This window comes from Enhydra lutris, unplaced genomic scaffold, assembly GCF_002288905.1.
Source record: "Enhydra lutris kenyoni isolate GAN:26980312 unplaced genomic scaffold, ASM228890v2 scaffoldscaffold7, whole genome shotgun sequence".
NCBI lineage: Eukaryota > Metazoa > Chordata > Mammalia > Carnivora > Mustelidae > Enhydra > Enhydra lutris.
In genome coordinates, this window is record NW_019154091.1 from 22345587 (window position 1) to 22363300 (window position 17714).

The following is a 17714-nucleotide window of genomic DNA, read 5'->3' on the forward strand; positions in this document are numbered from 1 at the left end:
ATTGTTTTTTAATTACATATTCCACTTGCTAGTACAGTGATTGATTGACTTGTGTATTAAACTTGTATCTTTCAACCTTGCTATAATTGTTTGTTAGTTCCAGGAATTTTTTTGTTGATTCTTTCAGTTTTTCTACATAGACAATGATGTCATCAGTGAACAAATACAGTTTTATTTTTGTCTTCCCAATCTGTATACCTTTTATCTCCTTTTCTTGTTTTGTTGCATTGGCTAGGACTCCTCTAAGATGTTGAAAAGGAGGGCTGAGAGGAGACATTTTGGCCTTGTTCCTGGTCTTATAATAGGGTAGCTTCAAGTGTCTCACCATTTAGTATGATGTAGGGTTTTTGTAGATATTCTTTATCAAGTTGAGGAAAATTCCCTTCTGTGCTTAATTTGTCTCAGATTTTCTTCATGAATAATTGTTGGATTTTGTCATGTGATTTTTTTTTTCTACATCTATTGGTATGATCATTTGATTTTTTTCTTTAGCTTGTTGACATAATGGACTATATTGATTTTTTTTTAATTGTTTTATTTTTTTTTCATCATGGTAAGTATACTCCAAATCCCATCCTCTTTTTCACCCATCTCTCCACCCACCTCCCTTCTGGTAACCATCAGTTTGTTCTCCATAATTAAGAGTCTGCTTCTTGGTTTGTCTCTCTCTTTTTTCCTTTGCTCATTTGTTTTTTTCTTAAATTCACATATGAGTGAAATCATGTGCTGTTTGTCTTTTTCTGACTGACTTAGATTAACATTATACCCTCTAACTCTGTCCATGTTGTTGGAAATGGAAAATTTTTTTATAGCTGAATAATGTATATATTATTCAGCTATAAAATAAGTATATATATATATATCCTGTATATATGTGTATATGTACATGATACATATATCACCTCTTCTTTATCCATTCATCTATTGATGGACACTTGGGCTGCTTCCATATCTTGGCTATTGTAAATAATGCTACAGTAAACATAAGGGTGCATGTATCCCTTTGAATTAGTCTTCATATTTCTTGGTTACTTAGTAGTGTGACTCCTGGGTCATAAGTTCTGTTTTTAATTCTTTGAGGAACCTCCATGCTGTTTTCCACAGTGGCTGTATCAATTTACATTTCAATTTGCATTTCCATCCATACTGCAAGACGATTCCTTTTTATCCATATCCTTGTCAACACTTGCTGTTTCTTGTGTTTTTTATTTTAGCCAATCTGCCAGGTGTAAGGTGGTATTTCATTGTAGTTTTGATTTGCATTTTCTCGATGATAAGTGATGTTGAGAATTTTTTGTGTGTCTGGTGGCCATTTGTATGTCTTCAGTGGAGAAATGTCTGTTTATGTCTTCTGCCCATTTTTAATTGGATTATTTGTTTTGAAGTATTGGATTGTATCAGTACTTTATATGTTTTGGATACTAATCATTTGTCAGCTATGTCCTCCCATATCAAATATCACCTCCCATTCATTTCTGTTGTTTCCTTTGCTGTGCAGAACTTTTTGTTTTGATGTAGTCCCAGTAGTTTATTTTTCATTTTATTTCCTTTGCCTTAGAAGACATAGCTAGAAGATGTTATGACCCTGAGAGATTACTGCCGGTGCTGTCTTCAAGGATTTTTATGGTTTCAGGTCTCACATTTAGATGTTTAATCCATTTGGAGTTTATTTTTGTGTATGGCGAAAGAAAGTAGTCCAGTTTCATTCTTTTGCCTGTTGCTGTCCAGTTGTCCCAACACCATTTGTTGAAGAGACTGTCTTTTTTCCATTGTATATTCTTTCCTCCTTTGTCAAAGATTAATTCACTATGTAATTGTGAGTTTATTTCCAGGTTTTTTGTGTTCTGTTCCATTGATCTGTGCATTTATTTTTATGTCAGTACTATACTGTTTAATTACCACTGCTTTGTAATATAACTTGAGATCTGGCATTGTGATACTTGCAATTTAGTTTTCCTTTTTCAAGATTGCTTTAGCTGTTCAAGGTCTTTTGTAGTTCCATAAAATTTTAGAATTGTTTGTTCTAGGGGTGCCTGGATGGCTCAGTGGGCTAAAGCCTCTGCCTTAGGCTCAGGTCATGGTCCCAGGGTCCTGGGATCAAGCCCCGCATCAGGCTCTCTGCTTGGCAGGGAGCCTGCTTCCCCTCCTCCTCTCTCTGCCTGCCTCTCTGCCTGCATGTGATCTCTGTCAAATAAATAAATTTTAAAAATATTAAAAAAAAAAAAAGATTTTAGAATTGTTTGTTCTGGATCTATGAAAGATGCTGTTGGTATTTTTATTGGGATTGCATTAAATGTGTAGATTGCTTTTGGTAGTATAGATATTTTAACAATATTTGTTTTTCCAACGCATGAGCTTGGAATGTCTTTCCATTTGTTTGTGTCATCTTGAATTTCTTTCATCAGTATTTTATAATTTTCAGAGTATAGGTCTTTCACCTCTTTGGTTAAATTTGTTCCTTGGAATTTTACTGCTTTTGTTGCAGTTTTTGTAAATGGGATTATTTTCTTAATTTCACTTTCTGCTGTTTTATTATTGTATAAGAATGCAACAGATTTCTGTACATTGATTTAATATTCTGCTACTTTACTGAATTCAATTATTAATTCTAGTAGTCTTTTTGTGGATTCTTTAGGGTTTTCTGTATATAGTATCCTATCATCTGCAAATATTGAGAGTTTTACTTTTTCTGTATCAATTTGGATGACTTTTATTTCTTTATGCTGTCTGATTGCTTTGGCTAAGACCACTGGTACTGTGTTGAATTAAGGTGGTGAGAGTAAACATCCTGTCTTGTTCCTGACCTTAGGGGAAAGCTGTCAGTTACATTAATTGATTTTGGAATGTTGAACCAACCTTGAATACCTGGGAAATTCTGCTTAATATAATTTTTAAAAAAGATTTTATGTGTGTATTAGAGAGAACAAGGTAGGGAGAGCGGCAGGCAGAGGGAGAAGGAGGAGCAGACTCCCCACTGAGCAGGAAGCCCAACATGGGGCCAGGTTCCAGGACCCTGGGATCATGCCTGAGTTGTAGGCAGACACTTAACCAACTGAGCCACCCAGGTTCCCCTGTAGTTTTTTTTATACAGTGTTAAATTTTATTTGCAAATATTTTATTGAGGATTTTTGCATCTATATGTTCATGAGTGATAACAGTCTGTAGTGTTCTTATGATATCTTCAGCTGATTTTGGTGTTAGAGTAATGCTGGCCTTAGAGTAATGCTGGTTAAAGTTAGGAAGCATTCCTTCTGCTTCTGTCTTTCTGAAAGATATTGTAGAGAATTGGTATAATTCTTCCTTAAATGTTTGATAGGATTCACCAGTGAACCTGTCTGGGCCTGGTGGTTTCTGTTTTGGAAGGTTATCAATTATCAATTCAATTTCTTTAACAGATATAGGCCTATTCAGATTTTCTATTTCTTCTTGTGTGAGTTTTGGCAGACTGTATCTTTTAAGGAATTTTTCCATTTCACCTAGGTTATTAAATTTGTGAGAAGAGTTGTTCACAGTATTCCTTTTAATGGCCATGGACTCTCTAGTGCTGTCCCTTCTTTCATTTCTGATACTAATAATCTGTGTCCCCATATTTGCTTAGTTAGCCTAGCCTATTGAATTTATTGATCTTTTCAAAGAGATAGTTTTTGGTTTCATTGATTTTCTTTATTGATTTCCTGTTTTCAGTATAATTGATTTCTGGTCTGATTCTTATTTCTTCTGCTTGTTTTGGATTAATTTGCCTTTTCCAGTTTCCTACGGCAGAAACCTAAAGTATTGATTGTAGATTTTCTTTCTTTTCTAACATAGGCATTCAGTGCTATAAAGTTCCCTGCAAATACTGCTTTCATTGCACAAATTTTAAGTTGTGGGTTCATTTTTGTTTAGTTCAAACATTTTAAAAATTCTTTGGGATTTCTTCTTTGACTTATGTATTATTTAGAACTCCGATAACTAATTTCTACACATTTTACAAGTTTCCAGTTATCTTTCTGTTATTAATTTCCAGTTTAATTCTGTTTTGGTCTAAAAGCAGACCTTGTATGATTTCTGTTCTTCTAAATTTGTGAAGGTGTGTTTTATGGTCTAGAATATTTTTATGTTAGTCAGTTGTAATCCAAAATGTGTAAGAGCTGAAGGAAACAACAAGGATTTATTTACTTTAAAAATCTGGCATTATTTATTCTTATTTCATCAAGAAGATAATTAAAAAGTGATGAGTATATAATAATTAAAAATAAACAAATAGAAAATCTTTTTCATTCTTTTCCATTTCTGCTTTTGTTAGTGTTATCTAAATCTAGGAAGTAAAACTTTAATCCTTATTTTTAATCCTATTTATATTATAATAAAACAAGCTTTACTAGACTTCTTTTGATAGGAAAAGAGAATACCTTTACTGAATGCGACACTAGCAAAGCCAAATGATGATGATGATGATGATGATGATGATGGAAGTAATTTCAAAGAGTTACAGACCAAAAGAGTTTGTGCTAGTTTTGTTGGGAAGCGTTGGTTTTCCTATACAGGCATACCGTCTTTTATTGCACTCTGCTTTTTTGTTTTGTAGTTACTGTGTTTTTTACAGTTTGAAGTTCAAGACCAGTAGAGGAAGTAACTGCACATGGGGTAGAAAAAAAAACAAGAAGAATTAGAAGTGAAGCCTGAAGATGTGACTGAGTTGTTGAAGTCTTGTGATAGAACCTTACTGGATGAGGAGTTGTCTCTTATGAATGGGCAGAAAAAGTGGTTTGTTGAGATGGGTGTTTTCATCTTCACTCCTGCTGAAGATGCTGTGAAGATGCTGTTGAAAGGACAACAGAGGATTTAGATAATACATAAATGTAGTTGATGAAGCATTGGCAGGGTTTGAGAGAATGACTCCCAGTTTTGAAAGAAACTCTGCTGTGGGTAAAATGCTATGTAACAGCGTTGCATGCTACAGAGAAATTGTTTGTGAAAGAAAGATTCAGTCAATCCATCAGACTTCATTGTTGTCTTATTTTGAGAAATTGCCACAACCACCCCAGCCTTTAGAAACCATCACCCTGATCAGGCAGCAGCCATTAACACAGAAGTAGATGTAGATTGCTCTGGGGTAGTATAGACATTGCTTTGGGTAGTATGGACCCCTGCCCCCCAATACCAGCAAAAAGCTTATGACTCATTGAAAGTTCAGATGATGGTTAGCATTTTAAAAAATATTTGTAAATTTAAGCATGTACATTGTTTTTTTAACATAATGTTATTGCATACTTAATAGGCTGTAGTACAGGTGTTGGCAAAGATGGGGAGGAAGGGAAACCCCTTTTGCACTATTGGTGGGAATGCAAACTGGTACAGCCACTCTGGAAAACAGTACAGAGGTCCTCAAAAAGTTAAAAATAGAACTACCATATCAGCTGGCAATTTCACTACTAGGTAACTACCCAAAGAATACAAAAGTACTGATTCAAAGAGGTACATTTACCCTGATGTTTATAAGCAGCATTATCAACAGTAGCCAAACTATGAAAAGAGCTCAAATGTCCATCAACTGATGAATGGATAAAGAAGATGTAGTAGTATATACAATGGACTATTACTTAGCCATCAAAAAGAATGAAATCTTGCCTTTTGCAATGATGTGGATGGAGCTGGAGAGTATTATGTTAAGCAAAATAAGTCAGAGAAAGACTTACCATATAATTTCATTCATATGTGGAATTTAAGAAACAAAACAGATGAACATATGGGAGGGGAAAAAAGAAAAAAGGAGAGGGAGCCAAGCCATAAGAGACTCAATGATAGAGAACAAACTGAGAGGGAGAGAGAGAGAGGAAGAGTTGAGAGAGGGAGAGGTAGGCTAGGTGGGTGATGGGGATAAAGGAGGGCATTTGTTATGATTAGGACTGGATGTTGTATGTAAGTGATGAATCATTGAATTCTACTCCTGAAACCAATATTGTACTGTGTTTTAACTAACTAGAATTTAAATAATAAACAAACAAAAAACAACTTACATAGGTGCCTGGGTGGCTCAGCGGGTTAAGCCTCTGCCTTCAGCTCAGGTCATGATCTCAGGGTCTTGGGATCGAGCTCCACATCAGGCTCTTTGCTCAGCAGGGAGCGTGCTTCCCCCTGCCTCTGTGCCTACTTGTGATCTCTCTCTCTTTCTCTGTTAAATAAATAAATGAAGTCTTTAAAAAAAAAAATTACAAATATTTTCTAGTTATATAAAATTTTTAAAAATAGTCTACAGTATGGTGTAAATGTAACTTTTATATGCACTGGGAAGTCAAAAAATTCATTTGACTCTATTGCAATACGTGCTTCATTGTAGTGGTTTGGAACCAAACCCAAAGTATCGCTGAGGGATGCCTGTGTTGAGTTCAGTTTTTACCCGTAATTGATGGGAAAGTGCTAAAACCACAGTGGTTTATTTGCAGTGATGTGCTGGCTGCTACAACAATAACAACATCAAAATTTAAGTGGCATTTATATGTATTACATAAGTACGTTCACAACCACAAATGAATTATTTGAAAGAAGGAATATTACAGTTAAGCTGACAGAAGCAGATCTGCAGGATTTCTTATGTAATCATTAGAGCTTTTTTAGTTTCTTTCAAAGTCTCATTTTCACGTTGCTAACATTAAAAACAACTACACAAAAATGAAAAGACAAAGGTGTTTCTTTGGAAATGTTGGATGAATCTGTAGCAGAGAAGGTAGTTTATCTAATACTTTCTGACAACACCATAGCTTAATGTATTTAGGAATAGTTTAGTGATACAGAAGACTGACTCTTGGACAGATAGGGATGGCAAAGGAATTTTTTGTTACAATTTGATGATCACGTTGATTTTGTTAATATGACAGTGATAAGAAGGCAGAATTTATTTTTCAGCTTCCTTGTTGACAAACACAACTTACTAGGACTTATGTAAAACTTTAAAAGGTTAACAAATCACCAGATATGGTTTGGAGGGTTTTTTTGCTTTTGTAGGAGTATGTTCTGATTATAGAGAGATGGTGACAAGAAAAACACTCTGGAACCTGTGCCATAATGTGAATCAATGTCCTGCTTCTTTCATTGAGAAAGCCTTGCTATTGTCAGCTGAACTAAACGGTATACTTCCTTTATCAGCTAAATTAACAGTAGTTCACTAAAAGTGTGAATTGCTCAAACACTAATGCATTAAATTTGAGATTAAAAAAAATAAACTATAGTTTGGAAGCTGAGCCAGTCAACTGTTACCATATGCTAAGGAATATAATAATTTTCAAAGGGAAATATTCAGACAAAAGTGTTTGAACTTCGGGATGAATGCTTAGTGTTTTTGCAGGGAACCAGTTTGGTCCCCAAACTTTTTAAATATGTGAATTAGATTTATTTGTCTGATAGCCTTATTCTTTTTTAAAAATGATTTTAGCTTTCCATGCAAGGAAAGAAAGTCAGATGTTTTTAATGTTATATAATATCAAAGAACAAAAATGAAACTTAGAAATTTGGGGAAAAAATTTCCAGATTGTTTTGATAGGTTTCACAGTAACAATTGTCAGTAAAATAGTTGGTGATTTTTGTAGTGCACATTTATAAAATGTTAATATCAAATTGGTAAGGCAAACTTGGTAAGAAGTTTGTCAGATTTACAAATTTGGTAAGACACACTTTGAATTTTATTTTTTATTAAAAGAAAGTGCATATGAAGTCAATAGCTCAAGAATCCACTTTTTTCATCAAAAACTATTGTGGATTGAACTATAATTTTGATGGATAAATTATTGATATTGGCTACTAATAAAGGATTGAAGACAAATTTTAAAAAGCACCATTTTCTGGATTTTGGGTAGAAGTTAAAAATTAGTATCCTGAGCTGAAATTGCTTTAAAATATCTTCTATTCCTGTTAACATACAGCTATGAAACTAGTTTTTCTGTTATGAGTGCTATTGAAAGAAAACCTAGAAGTAGTTTAGATATACCTTATCCCTCGTGTCTGGCATTGTCATCAGTCTAACCTAGTATAGGTCAGTTTACAAAAATGGCAGCCAGCCTCTGACAGAGCTCCCAGGATGCCCTACCTCCTGGTATTTACATCTTCATAATCTCCTTCCACATGGCAGTATATATAGGGTTGATGTGATAGTATGTCACTTATAAGATTAGGGCATAGATACTGCAGTGTCTGTCTTGTCTGTCTCCGGAAACCAGCTGTTGTGTGGTGAACAACTCTACATGAGGCCTATATACTGAGGAACTAAGGCTTTTGGTCAACAGCCAGTTAGAAACTGAAGCCTTCTGCCATCAGCCATATGAGTGAGCTCAAAGACAAATTTTTCTAGACCAGTCAGGCCTTCAGATGACTGTAGTCCTGACCAAAACCTCATAAAAGACCTTGAAACATAACCACCCAGCTAAACTGCTTCCAGATTCCTAACCAACAGACATTGTGAGATAAGTGTGTGGTGTTTTAAGCCACTAAGTTTTGGTGTAACTTTTAATGTAGTAATAAATAACTAATATGAAAAACAAGAAGCAAACTCACTTATTATGTTAAAAACTTTAAATATGGGGCGCCTGGGTGGCTCAGTGGGTTAAGCCTCTCCTTCAGCTCAGGTCATGATCTCGGGGTTCTGGGATCGAGTCCCACATCGGGCTCTCTGCTCACAGGGAGCCTGCTTCCCCCTCTCTCTCTGCCTGCCTCTCTGCCTACTTGTGATCTCTCTCTGTCAAATAAATAAATAAAATCTTAAAAAAAAAAAAACTTTAAATATGAGCATATATGCTATTAGTTCAGGGAATGTGAATTGGTGTTTAATATGAAGAATTGCCATTTCAGTCATCATTTTCACTTATAATTATGAAATGGCAAAAGTTATTAGTGTGATGGCTGTTTTCTGTGATTGCCTATATGCACAGTTCAATGAAAGTACACAATTTTATGTAGTTCTTTTTTCTGTTCATTCTAATTATTGAAATACAATTTTATGGACATAGCTAATAAAACAGTGAACTTGTATTTTATATGGCCTATTTTTCCACTAGTTTGTTTTCATTTGATCTATTGGTCCATGATGGATTAGAATTTAAAAAAAAAAAAAAAGAAAAAGAAAACAAAATGGTTTTCCACCACAGGTAATCTACATTAAGTTCCCTGTCAGTTGTCATAGTACCCTACATTTAACCTTATTGTGGTGGTCATCTTGCTTTATTATGATCGGTTATATTCCCTGTTAGACCGAAAGCTCTTTGAAAGGCAGAGTCCATGTCTTTCTTTGCTGCTATATCTTCATGCACAGAACAGTGTCTGGTACTTAGTGACTACTCAGTAGTTATTGGTCAGAAGAATTAACTTTTTTTTAATTTTTTTTTTGTTGTGTTGGAATAATGATTAACTTCTTTAGTTATAAATGAGTTGGCTACTATAACCATGTGTCCTCAGGGAATGGTAATTATTTATGGTGAATAGAAAATATTCTTGGCATTCTTCTTGCTGAGTATTAGATACTTTTATAAATACATCTTTTTATTTCCATAGCACAACTGCCTCTGAAGAAGATGTTTCAAGTAGATATCCCCGAACAGATAGAAGTGGGTTCAGCAGATATAACAGGGATGCAAATGCTTCAGGTAATTTGGTCTCAAGTAGCATGTTGGAAAAGAAAATTGAAGATCTTGAAAAGGTATGAATTACAAACTATTTTAAGATTTGATAAATTTTGTATACCGTAGGGATTCCTTTTTTTACCTTCAGAGCAGCTGAGAAAATAAATTGAAATTTGTATGGGAGAGATAGTGCCAACAAAAGGAAAAGAATGAGAGGTGCTAGTGGAAGATACCATTAGGGTTAATTGGTATTTCCATATATAGTCAAGTTGCATCTTTAAATCACTGTCTTAAGTATATATTTTCCAGATACATTGTGGCTAGACATTTTCTGACTCCATTAACACCTTCCTATCCAGTTCTGTTGTTAAAACTTTTAGGAATGGAGCCAGTTCTTGTATTCCTTAATATTTAATGTATACTCCCATTCTGCTGCATGTTACCGCTAACATTTTAAAAGACAGTCGTTGTTTTTAAATGATTCTAAATCTATGCTGGTAGTGTGCCCTACTGTGTGTTTATTATATTATCTGTATAGTGTATCATTTGTAGACTTTCTTCTGGGTTTTGTTTAGAGCTTAGAGTCATCTTTGGTGTTTGAAACAATTGTCAGAATAGACCTATTCAGGAGTGTAGTTGAGAACAAGTCAAATGAATATTGTCATAAATATATTAACCATACAGTCTCTGGGTTTTTTTTCTATCGACATTTAATATGTAAAGTTGGTAACGGTGCTGATTACTTTCTGATTGTTGAAAATGTTTTGTATTGCTGACTTGAAATTATTCCCTGTGATACAAAGATTGCTTTAAGTAGAAATTTAATTTTAAAAAATTTGTATAGCATTATGATTGTTTTTTAGTTCATATTTCAGCTTTGATACCAGTTTCTGTGAGTTTAAGTTAAAAACTTAAAGGAATACATAGTCTAACCAGTTTAAAAGCTTTCTTTAGAAAGGCTTTTACAGTTCCACATGAGTTTGGATCCAGTCCTGAGTAGTTTGGCAGCAGCTGTTTAATGAGACCCGCTGGCTGCTTTTTCTGAGGGCTAGCAGAAAAGAGGTCAAATTCTGAGCAAAATTTTTCAGTTCTGCTTTCCTTTTGCCCCCATGGTAGTCAACCCCGCCCAAGGCCCTGGATTCTAAATCATTTTTTGAAAAAGGTGTTGCATTGTTTAAAAAAAAAAAAAAGTTTAAAAACCAGTAATCTATTTCAGTTCCTTTATTTTATCCATTAACTGGTAGGGCCACAGGTAACATTGAGAACCATTGTTTTTCTGTTTAGTTTTCCAGAGCCATCTCCTTTTCTTAAACTTTGTGGGTTTGTTTTGTTTTTAAGATATATTTATTTACTTATTTGGTTGGGGAGGGACAGGCAGTGAGGGAGAGAGAATCCCAAGCACCCTCCGCTGAGCTTGGAGCTGACAAGGGGCTCTGAGATCACTACCTGAGTAGGAGGCTTAACCAACTGCACCACCTAGGTGCACTTTAAACTTTGTATTTTGAATAACATATTTGAATTTCTTCAAACAGGATATTATTCATTTAAAAAATAAGATATATCATTACTAATGGTGGTAATGAACTAAAGAGGATAAGTCATTGGGTATTACTGTTTGTTAAAGAATTGTGTAAACATCAGTTTAATCAAAATATGGGGCACCTGGATGGCTCATTTGGTTAAGCATCTGACTCTTGGGTCCTCCTCGTATCATGATCTAATAGATTGTGAGATCAAGCCCCGCCTTGGGATTTTGCTTGGATTCTTTCCCTCTCCCCTTTTGCCCATGCTCACCTTTACCGGGGCACACTCTCTCTCTCTCTCTCAAATAAAATATATAAATCCTTTAAAAAAAAAAAAAGAAGAAGAAGGAATATATCTTACATCTCCTGTATTCCTCTCATTCTTTGGGTCTTTCCTAGGCTGGGTTTTTCCTTCCCTCACCAGGTGACTTAAGAAATCCATTGAAATCTTTATATATCTAAGGTGTTTCACCAAACTTGGCAGATACATGTCATTTAAGGTTAAAAACAACCAGTTACTTCACAATTAATACTTCATATTAATTATATCTACCAGGAAGTAGTAAGAGAAAGGCAAGAAAACTTAAGACTTGTGAGACTAATGCAAGATAAAGAGGAAATGATCGGAAAACTCAAAGAAGAAATTGATTTGTTAAATCGAGTAAGTATTCACACATTTCAGTTTCACAGTTGTTTTTTTTCCTGGCAGTTGGATGAAAATACATATATATGAAGAGATTATGCAATTTCATTATTTTGTTAAAGGGATGGTAATTTGTAGTAATAAGAATCATCATTTCTTTCTATAAACTGATTTCCTCTGGCCAGTTATCAGTTGTATTCAATTATTATTGTTCTTTTGGGGATGGACTGATGAATGGATTTGTTTAGTGTTTTGTTAGAGTCGAGGTGAGAGGCAGCTTGGTCACCACCACACATAAAAGGACATTGGTACAGAGTTGCCTCAGTGAAGAGCAAAACTTGCTGCTTTCTTGCCATAAGAAACTTGAAATGTCTTTGTGTTTTACCACCTTTTTCCCCCCAGTTGTACTTAGTGCACGTCCCCCTTAAGTTTAGCATTCTACCAGGTCTCTATTATACTATTTTGTAATTCTTTTTCTTGCTTTCAGCCCTAGAATTTACTTTTTGCTTAAGAAGCAAGTGTTAGTGCTGGGCCATTCTTAAGCAATGCTGATGAGAAAAGATTCCATAGTTTTGCATACTGGAATGATTTAGATAAGAGAAAAAGTTTGGGGCGCCAGGGTGGCTCAGTGGGTTAAAGCCTCTGCCTTTGGCTCAGGTCATGATCCCAAGGTCCTGGGATTGAGCCCTGCGGCGGGCTGTCTGTTCGGCAGGGAGCCTACTGCCTTTCCTCTCTCTCTGCCTGCCTCTCTGCCTACTTGTGATCTCTGTCTGTCAGATAAATAAATAAAATCTTTAAAAAAAAAAAAAAGTTTGCTTGGGGGTGAGGGGAGGGAAACAGATTCCTAATCGAGTCTTGACCCTAACAATGAAAGAAGAGGCAATAAAGAGGCTTCATTATATAGACCCATTCTAAATAAAGCTCTGAGGCATTAACTATAGGTAATAGATGAGGACAGCAAAACTTAGTTTAACTTGCTCAAGGTCATAGGTGGTAATCACAGAGTAACTATCTGAGCCAGTATTTGACAGCAGGTATTCCAAAATCCTAATTCTGAGCTCTTCCATTTTGTAGACAGTCTTTCATCTTGGTTTAGAACACAGGTGTTCCTCTACTGGTTTTGGAATATGGTTTAATAAAATATGAAAATAGTTTTGAAGTAGTATTAGTACTGTCTTGGGCACTGTGCATTAAAAAGAATAATAAAACATCTGCTCTTACAGAGTTTATAATCTAGTAATGATACAGAAATATATCTTACTTAATTCTACATCTTGGAAAGGTCTCAGTTGTAGTAATTTTCAGAATCTTGTATATTATTGTTGTTTTCAACAGGTAAGTTCCCTAGCATCATTCATTTGGTTTGTGAGTAAATGCAGATTCTATTTTTGCACATTTTAAAAACATTTACATAATTGTCCAAAGGCAGTATGCTGAATTTATCAGAATGCTGCTATCTGGTAGCATGCTTATAATTTAAATTGATTACTCCAAGTTTTAGTATTTTGAATTACAAGGATAATTCTAAAATATGTGCTTTTACAACTATCAGTAAGCATTCTGCCTTGAAATAGTTTCTTCTAACTTAGAGTGGATTATCTTCATCTTTACCAAATTGTTGTATATATGGTGCTGGGATTAACATAGGGAACATAGACCTGGAATCATATACCTTTAAAGCTGGAGGATGATTACTTAGTTTAGTGGCTTTCTTTTTTTTGAGCTTTAAAAACCTTTTCCTCAAACAAAATGTTATGGAGGAACCTAACATGAATTGAACCAGATCAACTCTCTGTGCTCCAGATCTCCTTTACTGTATGCGTCCATTTTATCACTTCCTCAGATTTTCACCTCACAACATACACTCTTGTTAAAGATCATACAAGGTGGTAGGAGTATATCCAGAACTTGTACCTCGATCTTTCTGATGTCACATTTGACACAGGCTGTTATCTGAGACCTGAACCTCATACTGCCCAAATATTTATTTTGTTTAGCCCTCAATTTGGGGTGGGGGGGTTTGTTCTTAACTAAAAAATTAAGCTGTTTATAATGATTAAAAATTAGAAGATTCACAATTAAAGAATTCTGATTTTTTATTTCTCTTAAAAATGAAAAATCTGGCAAGTAATGAGAAGGAGTTGAGTAGTGGGTGCTCCCTTCAGGTGTGGGGCATACTCCCTCTAAAGTTGTTTTTGGAACTTGTCCTTGTTTCCAAATTAAGTGCATGTATGAATTATCTTTGAATGTATTTATTTTAAAATGTTTTTTTTTAATCACCTTTAGAATATTTTTAAGTACTTAAAAAACTCCTATGTTATTTTCTTTTTTGTTTGCTTAAGGACCTAGATGACATAGAAGATGAAAATGAACAACTAAAGCAGGAAAATAAAACTCTTTTGAAAGTTGTTGGTCAGCTAACAAGGTAGAAGATTCAAGACCCAGTGTGGAAAAACATTTTAAAACTACTGATTGAATGTTATGGTTAATGCTAGGATAATATTCCTATGCTGCAGTACATTAAGTATGTGTATTTATTTCGAGAAAACAGTGGGTGTTTATTTTCAAAATACTTCTTTTTCATTATTTCAAAACAGTATCAACCTTCTGTTTCACCAATAAGTAACATCTTTCAGTTATTAAAATGATCGGTTATGCCTCTTTTGGTTTTGTGTGGTATTCAAATAATATATGGTTTAAAGTCACAACCATTTGAATATATTTTATCTATGGTAGTGTGTTTTCTCCCTAAAGGAATATACATAGTCTTTGTTTACATGGATTCAAATACTTTTGGGGAATTACCTGCAATTGCCTTATTACTGATGTGTGCAAACTTATGTGTTGTTGATTTACTCATATAGGCTTTGTCTATTGTCATTTGTTCTTTCAACTTATTCTAAGCAGCTTAGAGTAATAGAGTGTCATACCATTTTGTACTAACAGTCACCTTTAAAAAGGAAAGCTATTATGAAAAGTCATTTAATATCATGTACCAGTTGGCTAAATATAAAAAATTTTAGAGAATACTTGAATTGTGCTACAGTAAATTAAAATATACAATTTTTATGTTTGAAAATCGAAAAAAATTTAAAATCACTTTAGCTTCTGAAAAACATAAACTTGTAATTTCATTGTAAAATTTCTTATGTAGGTACTATGTTTTTTATTATTCCAAGGTTTATAAATGAACATGGAATATTTAAAAAGTTGTTAACTCATCATTCCAGGAGAGTGTGTACAATTTCAATATAAAAGAAAAAAATTTATATTTTTAATTATCATTTGCATTAAAAACAAAACCAAAATATTTATCCACACTTTAAACATTTATACTTACATTTACAAAAACAATACATAAACAGAAATAGTATCAAAATACTTTGCTTATTTCTAACTTGGAGAATAATACTGTGATACAGTTATTCTCATTTGAGAGAATTATTCCCCTACCTCAAATTTAAGGGATTTTCTTCCTAACATTGGATTTTTAAAAACAATTTTTAAAATTTTTGAAGTATATAAATTTTCTATTAAATATCATTTAGTGTTTAGAGTTGTATATTAAATTTTCATGTTGAGTAAGGAAAACCCCCTCTTTTAAAATATATAAACATTAAGAAATGTCTGTCTGATAATTGAATCCCAAACAGTATACTAATGCTGTTTTGTCCAGTTAAACATAGTAAAATTCATTTTGGGTAGCCTACTAACTTTTTCTTTGCTTGCCAAGTCCCTTCATTATTTACTATTAGAAAAATAGGGAAGTGAGACAGTTGGACAAAATGTAGAGTAAATGATAAATATCACCCATGTTGAATTCTATAATTTTATAATTCTAGATTGGCTTCTCATTCAGAAGTTTCAGCCTTGGTTGATCATCAGAATCACTTTTGCCTACAAAGAATTCCCTGGCTGTAATTTCTAGATAGATTTAGGTTGAGACCCTGGACAGAATTTTTAAATCTCACCGTCTGAGGATTCTGATCATAACCTAGGTTTAGAAATAGCTCCTGTCGCCTCTTTCCTTTCTGTATCTTCCACTGCAGACCCTAGAGTTAACATATGTTAGCTATGAGCATTTTGTCCCCCTTTTAGTTTATTTAATAATTTATCTGGTCTCTGGGGAAGTTTTCATATGTTTAAATGTATTTACCCAAAAGTTCAATGTTAGATTACCAAACTTGATATAGTTACAGAATTATTGCATTAAGGGCATCCTTTTTGAAGAATGTTAGCAAACATGGGAACAATGACCTGCTCTCCACATATCAGAGTGGTATGCCAGGTTCAGTTACTGCCTTGGCTCTGAGGCACTCCTCTTCCCTTCAGTTACCCTTAAGTATGTGGCAGAAATAGCGGTATTTCCTAGTTTGCATGTTGTGAAGATGCTGTCAGTATCCAGCCTTAAAATATATTAGTGTGCTGGTTTTTCAGTAGTTTTTGAAACTTCTATTTAATCCATATGTAAATAAAGGAATATTTCATTTCCCTTTTTAAAATTATGCCAGTTATTAGTGCTTTTAAAGACGGGACTGTTTTTAAATTTTCCTTTTCTTCAGTTTGTTAGAAAAGTTTCCAGCAATGATTTTTTTACATAATACCTAGTGCAAATACAGGAGGGTGACAACTTAAGCAAAGCAGTTCACAAGCAGTCCTTCCTCTTGGCCTTAAAATGTATATTTATATCACTTACAGATTTTGACACTGAATATTGAAAAATTAAGTAGGATCTTTTATAATTTCCCTTTAAAATGTATAAAAAGCATTGAGGTTGGGAAAAAAGCATTCAGATTTTAAAAAGGTAAAGACATATGCATTACCTTAGAAAACTTGGCTGTTGTCGATAAAATGCTAGTATTTGTGAAATTTTTAGTACCACTCAGAAATGATATTTCTTCTATTTCCTGGGAATTTATGGCATAATAAAGCATATTCATATAAGTTTTAATGTGTTTATGATATTACTTTCAAAACAATAAGTTTATTAATTTTGAAGCATGAACATGACTTTGTCTCCCCTGATTTCTGACATGCATTAACTTGGAATTACAAAGTAACCTCCATTTTTCATTTTTCTAGAATTGTTATTAATTTTATTGTACTACAGTTACCTTTAGAAAGAGGTTGGTGGTTATGTATTTCTGAGGGAATTTACTAAATACAGAGATTAAGATTAGCACAGTCACACTGGCTCAAGTAGTTTAAAACAAAAAATTAGTATCAGGGCAGACACATGTAGCAATGATTTTTTTTTTTTAAGTTAACTTTTTAATTGTGGTTTAAAGCAATGTATTCTTAAGGTGGAAACCCTACCTCAATTATATGTGGGTTTATGTTTTCTGGATTAATCTGGATTTTTATAATTGCAAATTAAAATGTAACATTTTGAGTCCACTAACACTTTGTTGAAAATACAAGTCAGTATAATGACTTTGTAAGTTCAACACTGTAATATAAAACAGGAAAGACCTTTGATTTGATCATTGATCTGATGTCCTAGACAATATTCATATGTATAGTGATAGTCATCTTTTGTCTTTTTTGTAGTTTTATAATCTTGAGTCCGTGCCTAGTAATTTCCATGCAGTATTGGCGCTTATTTAGTAACTGTTCATGGTTTAGTTAATAGCCTGTTACAAGATTTTCGTCTTGTAATGTAAGAAACCAAACACACCAGTTTTTCATTGGTAAAAATAGTAATTGAGAAAGATCTAGCATTCAAGGAGTTAGAACTTTAAAATAACATGTTAAAGTCAGTGCTAAACATTCTCTTACCGTATCTGAACCATTCCTAATATGTAACAGTAAGCTTTACTTCCTTTGCTTTGGAACTATGTTCACTCTCATAAGTAAAGGACATCCCATCAACTAGGATTATAATTTATATGTTACTTATGAGAACTAGTGCCACTTTTGTTGTTCCATTAGGCTGAAAGCATAGTACTAATAGACAACAAA

The 17714-nt window shown here is 33.8% G+C and overlaps 1 protein-coding gene across 1 annotated transcript in view; it reads left to right on the forward strand.

The window, feature by feature from the left end:
* The window catches only part of LOC111142254 (pro-apoptotic WT1 regulator), a 112061-nt gene extending 96809 nt beyond the window's left edge, over window positions 1-15252 (forward strand). Inside the window, exons 4-6 of the mRNA XM_022495299.1 lie at window positions 9520-9664; window positions 11667-11771; window positions 14096-15252. Coding sequence (XP_022351007.1) covers window positions 9520-9664; window positions 11667-11771; window positions 14096-14182 — 337 coding nt within the window. The 3' untranslated portion in view covers window positions 14183-15252. The remainder of the gene's footprint in view (window positions 1-9519; window positions 9665-11666; window positions 11772-14095) is intronic.
* The last annotated feature ends 2462 nt before the right edge of the window (window positions 15253-17714 follow it).